General features: G+C 59.1%; 1 protein-coding gene across 1 annotated transcript in view; it reads left to right on the plus strand.

The window, feature by feature from the left end:
- Positions 1-8521, plus strand: part of CNTNAP1 (contactin associated protein 1) — a 14273-nt gene extending 5752 nt beyond the window's left edge. The window contains exons 11-24 of the mRNA XM_045299453.1: positions 3-55; positions 192-311; positions 614-817; positions 1006-1162; positions 1245-1372; positions 1630-1815; positions 3138-3359; positions 3832-4071; positions 5128-5481; positions 5656-5783; positions 6181-6274; positions 6408-6653; positions 6741-6788; positions 7206-8521. Coding sequence (XP_045155388.1) covers positions 3-55; positions 192-311; positions 614-817; positions 1006-1162; positions 1245-1372; positions 1630-1815; positions 3138-3359; positions 3832-4071; positions 5128-5481; positions 5656-5783; positions 6181-6274; positions 6408-6653; positions 6741-6788; positions 7206-7483 — 2458 coding nt within the window. The 3' untranslated portion in view covers positions 7484-8521. The remainder of the gene's footprint in view (positions 1-2; positions 56-191; positions 312-613; positions 818-1005; positions 1163-1244; positions 1373-1629; positions 1816-3137; positions 3360-3831; positions 4072-5127; positions 5482-5655; positions 5784-6180; positions 6275-6407; positions 6654-6740; positions 6789-7205) is intronic.
- The last annotated feature ends 213 nt before the right edge of the window (positions 8522-8734 follow it).

Below are 8734 nucleotides of genomic sequence, written 5' to 3' on the forward strand. Positions count from 1 at the left end.
GACTTCATTTGCTACTGTGAACTGACAGGCTACAAGGGGGAGACCTGCCACCAGCGTAAGCCAGAGGCGGTGGAGGGTGGAGTCGGGACTGGGGAGGTCAGGAGGAGGGAGGAGGACGTGATGCCGCTGGCCTTTTGAGAGATCTCATTCTGGAACGGCCTTGTCCCCACCCCCACCCCCACCACGCTCAGCTTTGTATAAGGAATCCTGTGAGGCTTATCGGCTCAGTGGGAAAACTTCTGGGAACTTTACCATTGATCCTGATGGCAGTGGCCCTCTGAAGCCCTTTGTTGTCTACTGTGACATCCGAGGTCAGTAGCTCTGAGCTGTGGTGCTGGGGCAGGTGACCAGGCAGTGCAGGGGCCGGGGCTGTAGGGAAGGACGGAGGAGTAGACAGGGCCAGTCAGGGGACACTGTGGTGAGGGTACAGGAATTTTGTAAGCATCGGCATCTGTAACCTAGCCCTGCAGATAAATCCCGGCTTCCTGATCCATCCCAGCTCTCCCCTCTCTGTCCTGCTGTGTCCAGGGCCCAGGGCTGGGCTGCTGGCCACGTCTGTGGGATGGAGGTGGGCAGGGTGCATGCCCCTTTCCAGCCGAAGCTCTCCCCCTAGAGAACCGAGCGTGGACAGTGGTGCGGCATGACAGGCTGTGGACGACAAGGGTGACAGGATCCAGCATGGAGCGCCCCTTCCTGGGCGCTGTCCAGTACTGGAATGCATCCTGGGAGGAGGTCAGCGCGCTGGCCAACGCTTCCCAGCACTGTGAACAGTGGATCGAGTTCTCCTGCTACAACTCCAGGCTGCTTAACACTGCAGGTCAGGGCTGGGGTCCGGGAGGGCAAGGCAGGCAGCTGGACAAGAGGCCGGCAGCGGGGGCCTGGGAGAAGGAAACCTGGGCCAGAGATGCAGGCAAGGGTCTAGGCAGCTTGGAAGGGCGAGAGAGGAAGCTGGAGGCTCCCGGAGGGCCTGGTAACAGCTTGCCCCCTGCCTCGCCTCCTGCACAGGTGGTTACCCCTACAGCTTTTGGATTGGCCGAAATGAGGAGCAGCACTTCTACTGGGGAGGCTCCCAGCCTGGGATCCAGCGCTGCGCCTGTGGTCTGGACCGGAGCTGCGTGGACCCGGCCCTACACTGCAACTGCGATGCCGACCAGCCCCAGTGGTGAGCAGGGCGCAGGAGCAGGGCTTTCAGGGTCCAGGGGAGCAGAGGACCGCAGGGCTGAGTCACTGCACCCGCCCCACAGGAGAACTGACAAGGGGCTGCTGACCTTCGTGGACCATCTGCCCGTCACCCAGCTGGTGGTGGGGGATACGAACCGCTCCAATTCTGAAGCCCAGTTCTTCCTGAGGCCTCTGCGCTGCTACGGCGACCGTGAGTGGCAGCCCCCTTGTGTGTGCCCTCTCGGGGGTTGCCTCTCCCGTGGAGGCCCAGATCTAGGTCACCTGACCCACGGGGGCCCTCCAGGACTCACAGTCAGAGGGCCCAGCTGCTGCCAGTCACTCTGCTTCCCAGCCTGCCCTCAGCTGTATAGCTTCCTTGCCTCAACCTTCCCCCACCCCAGCCGTTGGCTCCCCTACCCCTCTGCCCCCTAGCCTTCCTGACAGACCTCCCTCCGCCTGGCATTGCAGGAAACTCCTGGAACACCATCTCCTTCCACACGGGGGCCACACTGCGCTTCCCCCCAGTGCGTGCCAACCACAGCCTGGACATCTCCTTCTACTTCAGGACCTCGGCCCCCTCTGGAGTCTTCTTAGAGAATATAGCGGGCCCTTACTGTCAGTGGCGCCGGCCCTACCTGCGGGTGGAACTCAACAGTGAGCAGGCTGACCCTGGGAGGGACACAGGGGAGATGGGGAGAGCACTGGGGAGTTGAGGTTGGGGGACGGGGGTGAAAGGCAAGGACAGATGCCCTTGGGAGAGAGACTGCATAGAAAGGGTTTTAGGTGACCAGGGATTCTGGGGCTAGCTCTTGTTCTTTGCTTTAAAAAAAAAAAAATTTATTTGCTGCTGTTGAGAACGTACACGGCAAAGCACGCACTGATTCAACAATTTCTACCAGCATGAGTCAGCGACACTGACCGCTGAAGTTCTTCGACTCATCCTCCCCCATGAACTCAAAGCCACTGCCCCGATGGCTGTCACTGAATCCTCCAAGTTGTTGTTAACATGTTCCCGTGTAGGTCATTCTTAACAGAGCACAATGCCCCAGGCTCTCATTCTTTACTTAGTGTGCAGCTAATCTGGGGTTCAGCTTTAAGAAGACTTCGGGGGATATGTTTTGGTTTACAGTTGATCTTGGGTAGATAATTTTAGGAGTTCGTCTACCTGCTGTGACTCCAGGAAGTCTAGATCCCAGGAGAACTGGAAGTTCCGTTGGGCATTTTTCCTCCATGACCAGTATTCTCCTGTAGACCCTGTAATCCAAACACTTAGACCGGGTGGCGGGGCACTACCCAGTTCCCTCGGTCTCCTGGCAAAGGAGGCAGTAGTTGCTCCTTGAGGTAATTCACCACACATCCCATTCCTCCCCTATTTCTGACTCTCCTTCGGTAGCTCCAAGCACATGGAGGTCAATTGTTGTGACTTGGGGGGCTGCTTACAGGCTTTGTAGGACCCCCGGCACTTATAGACCAGAAGCACTAACTATACTGGACCGGTTAACTGGATGTCCCATGTAGCTGTGACCTAAAACCTCCAATGTAAGAAAGCCCCATCTGACCAAGGGTTTGGTGTGACACAGCACCCTTCACAGCTGCTTTTCGCTGTTCTTGGTAGAGCTAGCTGTCTTGAGAGCTAGCTTTGGGTCCTTGGGCACCCACTTTGCCTCTGCAGACTTTAGGCCCCTTGCTTGTGATGGAGGAGGCTGGACTCCTGAGGTCCCTCCCAGCTCTGATGAGCTCTGTTTCTAGCCGGAGATGGCCGCCTGGGACATTCACTCTTGGGGTCTGTTCCTTTGGGAGAGAGCAAGAGCCTGTGGTTTTCAGCAGTTAGTGGGTCTGGTGCCAGCTGCAGACAAACTAGAGGGCCATTCGAGGAGCGCCAAGGAGAGGAGGAAGGGAGGGTGCATTGAGCAAGGAATCGCTAAGCATCTTGGCAACCTGATCCCACGCCCACCCTTCACCCCGTCACTGTCCAGCATCCCGGGACGTGGTGTTCGCCTTCGATGTGGGGAACGGGGATGAGAACCTGACAGTGCGCTCCGATGACTTTGAGTTCAACGACGATGAGTGGCACCTGGTCCGGGCAGAAATCAACGTGAAGCAGGCCCGACTCCGAGTGGATCACCGGCCCTGGGTGCTTCGGCCCATGCCCCCACAGACCTACATCTGGCTGGAGTATGATCAGCCCCTCTATGTGGGTGAGCGGCCCCCCAGGGGCAGCACGGACGCCTCCTTTCCCTTCCCACCCTCCCAAGGCTGCTCTCCTGGCTTCCCGATGCTCCTTAGCGTAGATTCAATGCCCCCACCCCTCCCACCATCGTACCATCCAGTCCCTAGTATCATACATAGCCAGCCCTTCTCGCCCCCCAGCTCCCTTCCCAGCCCACACCCCAACCCCAGCTTTTTTTACCAATGTTTCAGTAAATTAGGTGGGGGTGTACATTTCAGATGATCAACTTTGTATTCCATAGTTTAAACTACTACTCAAACACAACACCACCACCACCACCACCCCACCGCCAGTTTACCCTTCCCCGACTCCTTGATTTCTCTTCTCCCTAGTGCGGACTTCACAACACTCAAGTGAGCTGGCTGCCAGCGAGCCGCCCGCCCCACCCTAGTTCCTAGTCCTGTCTCTGGCTCTACCCCGTGTCTCGACTTCCTTTCCAGGGTCTGCAGAGCTGAAGAGGCGCCCCTTTGTGGGCTGCTTGCGGGCCATGCGTCTGAATGGCGCGACTCTGAACCTGGAGGGCCGTGCCAATGCCTCGGAGGGGACCTCCCCCAACTGCACCGGCCGCTGCACCCACCCTCGGTTCCCCTGTTCCCATGGGGGCCGCTGCGTGGAGCGCTACAGCTATTACACATGCGACTGTGAGCTCACAGCCTTCGAGGGGCCATACTGCAACCATGGTGAGCAGTGCAGCCGGTCGGGGGCAGGGGGAGGCAGGACAGGACCCCAGGGAGCAGGATGGGTTGCAGGGTGGGCGGGCAGCGAGGGAGGGTGAAAGTCAGCGTGGGGAAAATGAGAGTCGTCCTTGGGGGCTTATGCTCTGGGCTGGGGAGTCAGGTAGTGGAAGATGTTGGGCCACGTTCTTCCCTCTCCACCATCACCTGCCCTCCTGTCACCGCCTCGTGGACGTGCCCGCCCCGGCTGCAAGGCGTTTCGTATTTCGCAGTCTCTATGCCCTGGAAAAACATACCTGGTGGTGGGTTAAGGAGCCTTGCTCTACGTAGCACGTAAACCCGGTCCGATGCCCTCAAGGCTGGCTAGTGGTGGGAAGGGGCCAGTAGATGAGGGGTATACAAGGCTTTAGGGCAGTGGTTCTCAACCTGTGGGTCTTGACCCCTTTGGGGGCCAAACGACCCTTTCACAGGGGTCCCCGATTCATCACAGTAGCAAAATGACAGTGACGAAGTAGCAATGAAAATAATGTTATGGTTGGGGGGTCACCACCACATGAGGAGCTGTCTGAAAGGGTCGAGGCGTAAGGGAGGTGGAGACCCACTGCCTTAGGGGCAGGCCTTTGGTCTTGGCTTGGAAATGTGAATGACAGAAGGGACACCAGGCTGGGGTCAGGCTCTCCGATGCTAATCTTGACTCTCTGCTTACTGTGTCTCCATGCCACTCGCTAACCCTCTCGGATTCACGGTTTCCCCTTTTGTAGAGGCAGGGGATTAGATGATCTCCTTTTTTTCCCCCTTTCAAAACCATGTCATTGCGAGCTAATAGCGATACCCTATCCTTCCGTGGTTCCATCACAGTCGAGCAGTATCGTACACGTCACCACACTCAGTCTAGACAACAGCTCTAAGTTTCTCAAGAATCTAAACTTTTGTTCAGGGGGAGGAGCGTCAAGGGACCCAAATCGAATCTCGGTGGCAACAACAGGGATGTGTGTTAGAGGGGGGATGTGGGGACCGCTGGCATTGGGAGGGAGACCCTGCAGGCTCTGGTCTCGCCCGCAGATATCGGCGGCTTCTTCGAGCCTGGCACCTGGATGCGCTACAACCTGCAGTCGGCACTGCGCTCAGCGGCCCAGGAGTTCTCCCACATGCTGAGCCGGCCAGTGCCGGGCTACGAGCCTGGCTACGTGCCCGGCTATGACACTCCAGGCTACGTGCCTGGGCACCATGGCCCCGGGTATCGCCTGCCGGACTACCCCCGGCCGGGCCGGCCGGTGCCCGGTTACCGCGGCCCGGTGTATAACGTGACTGGAGAGGAAGTCTCCTTCAGCTTCAGCACCAGCTCGGCCCCTGCGGTGCTGCTGTACGTCAGCTCCTTTGTGCAGGACTACATGGCGGTGCTCATCAAGGAAGATGGTGAGGGCCCTGCCCCGCCCCGCCCCCTTCCCCCAGACTGTGGGTTCTCCTTCCCCTAGACGCCTCTGTTCCCAGGACTGTGGGTTCTCTGCCACCAGGGCCCAAGTGAGCTCTTAGGAGCCAGGGGTGGTGGGAGCTGGGAGGAGAGTCTCGCTTTCTCCTTCCACTCTGCAGGCACCCTGCAGCTGCGCTACCAGCTGGGCACCAGCCCCTACATGTACCAGCTGACCACCCGCCCGGTGACAGATGGGCAGCCACACAGCGTCAACATCACCAGGGTCTACCGCACCCTGTTCATCCAGGTACGCACCGGCGGGCCCCGGGCCTGAGCTCAAGGTCTAGGGCGGGGCACCCAGGAACCTAGCGAGGATTTGTCCAGTGCAGCGTTCAGGAGACGCTCTCAAAACGCACGTGACCCTCGCAGTAGCTGGCAAGTCGCTGGGCTGAGGAGGGGTTCTTAATTCTCGCCACTTCACCATCAGTCCTGGTCGGGCTCAACCTGCCAGGTGTTCTTGCCCAAACTCACCAGCCAGGAGGCTGCCAAGACCGGCGGCCCCAATCCACTTTGCTTTCGAAAAACTTCCCAGCCCTGCGGATTGCAGACTGGGCTGGCACCCGCCCGCAGTGGCACCACCAGTGGGCACAGAGGGAGCGTCAGCCCGAGCCCCACTTGCTCACCGCACCCCCCCACACCCTTAGGTGGACTACTTCCCACTGACAGAACAGAAGTTCTCACTGCTGGTGGACAGTCAGTTGGACTCACCAAAGGCCCTGTATCTGGGGCGTGTGATGGGTAAGCTGTGGGTAGGTGGGGTGGGCAGAGGACACCCCGGGAGAAGACTCAAGGAACAGTGGACTGCGAGGGTGTGGGGGCTCCCGCAGTGGCCTGACCCCTTCTTTTCTGGGCCCGTGGCTCCCTCCCTCAGAGACCGGCATCATTGACCCAGAGATCCAGCGCTACAACACACCAGGTTTCTCGGGCTGCCTGTCGGGCGTTCGATTCAACAATGTGGCTCCCCTCAAGACCCACTTCCGGACCCCTCGGCCCGTGACTGCCGAGCTGGCCGAGGCACTTCGAGTCCAGGGAGAACTGTCAGAGTCTAACTGCGGTGCCATGCCACGCCTTGTCTCAGAGGTGCCCCCTGAGCTTGATCCCTGGTACCTGCCCCCAGGTAGATCCCTGGGACACAGGAGCTGGAGGGAGGGATGACGGGAAATGAAGGGCCTGACCTCACCTCAGGGGTGCTTCCCCTCCGCAGACTTCCCGTACTACCACGACGATGGATGGGTGGCCATACTCTTAGGCTGTGAGTAGCACTCTGTTCTCTCACCCAGCACTGCCTCCCTGGCCTTTACCCCAGGGCTGGTGAGGTGGGCACCCCTGAAGGTAGTATGGGGTGGCGAGGGCGCAGCTAAGGGGCTGGGAACTGTCCGTGTCGGAGGGGGCTGTGAGCATTAAACTGAGGTGCAGGATCAAAATGGGGCGAGAGCTAAGGTAAGGGACGAGGAAGGGGTGGGGGGTTGCTGCCCAACTGGAGAGATGAGGAACTGGGCTGGCTACCAGGGCTACAGAGATAGAGTATGGTAGGTCAGGAACTCAGACCCGCCAGGGACTTAGAAATAGCTAGACGTAGCTGCCCAGCTGAGCGCAATGGAAGCTTATGCCTATACATAAGTCAGAGCCACTCAACACCAGTCCTGAATTCCTCCTTTTCCTCTTCCAGTTTTGGTGGCCTTCCTGCTGCTGGGACTGGTGGGAATGTTGGTGCTCTTCTACCTGCAAAACCATCGCTACAAGGGCTCCTACCACACCAACGAGCCCAAGGGCAGCCATGACTACCAGCCTGGCAGCAAGCCTCCCCTCCCCACTGCAGGCTCTGTCCAGGCCCCAGCACCCCCGCCAGCTCCAGCCCCTGCTCCCACCCCCGCCCCTGCAGCCCTAGGCCCGGCCCCTCGGGACCAGAACTTACCCCAGATCCTGGAGGAATCCAGGTCTGAATGAATGAGGAGGGCTTCAGGGACCAAGTCCATCTTCCCTGGCTCTCCTCACCCCTGTCTCCACCCCACCCTGGCAGGGACATTGGCTCTTTTTAGCTGGCTCTGCCCATCTAGAAGATACCCCTTCTGCCACAGGTGGTCGGCAGAGCTACAGATGGGACCAAAGGGAGTGGCCGAGCCTCACTGCCTAAACCAATGCCCTGCCCATCTCTGTCCCTGCCATCCCCTCCACCCCCCACCCCAAGCGCCCGCCCCAAAGGAGAAGCCGCATGGGGCTGAGGCAGGCCCTTCCTGCCACTCCTGTCCCAGCCGCTGCTGCCAGGGAGCAATAACAGAGTGTAGGGGAGATTAACCGCCTCCCTTCAAAGATACAATCTCAGCAGGGACAGATGTGTGGGATTGTAGGGATGAACAGGGCATGGGGGGAGGAGGCTGCTAAATCATCCCCCAGCCTCCCCCCTGCCCTGCAGAGTGTCACCCATCTGCTTACACTCAGCTGGGGGTGAGGGAGGGCCCCACTGCTATATCGCCCCGCCTTTTTGTTTTTCACACAGAGGCCAAGAGGCCTCAGTTTAGCACCTTAGCAACTCCGCTGCTTCATATGCTTCAGCCAAAGCCATAGCAACCCCTGCAAGCTAGAGAAGGCAGACATGCTGACGAGCCAGCCCACGGCTCTCCACCCGCTCGCTCTCAAGATATGCAACAGCCTCGTGCCTGACCCACTCGAGGCCTGGCCCTGCCCCAATGCATGAGGGCCTGTCCTGCACTCAGACGCTGCTTCACTTGCCCAGGAGGTCACAGTCTTTATATATTTTTTTTGTTGCAAAGTCTCTCTCTAGAGAAACTCTATATAGTACTCTAATTTTTTAATTCTCAGTTTATATATAAAAGGAAAAGACACAACAACTGACTGTCCTGTGCTGTGCCCAGTCAGTAGTCCGCTCGCTGGAAGTGGAAGTCCTGCTGGCCCCCTCCCTAGAGCACGGCGGGGCCGGCTGCACTCAGACTCTGGAGCCCTTCCAATAAAGGCAGAGTGGCAGAGCCTTCTCTGTGTGCTGGCTGGCGTCGTGGGGAGGGGGCAAGTGGGAGGGTTTAGGGAACTGGCCTGGGGGGGCTCAGGCGTTTCGAGAGGAGCCCTTACAGTCCCAGAATCATCTGAAGGAATTTTGCCGGCCTCCTGGACACACAGGTCTCAGGGATTAGGGTGGGGGTGGGGGGCGCCAAGCTGTGGGCCCTGCTGGAGCCACCCCAGTCC

Source organism: Echinops telfairi, unplaced genomic scaffold (assembly GCF_000313985.2).
Source record: "Echinops telfairi isolate 266 unplaced genomic scaffold, ASM31398v2 ScPeMD7_7458;HRSCAF=8496, whole genome shotgun sequence".
NCBI lineage: Eukaryota > Metazoa > Chordata > Mammalia > Afrosoricida > Tenrecidae > Echinops > Echinops telfairi.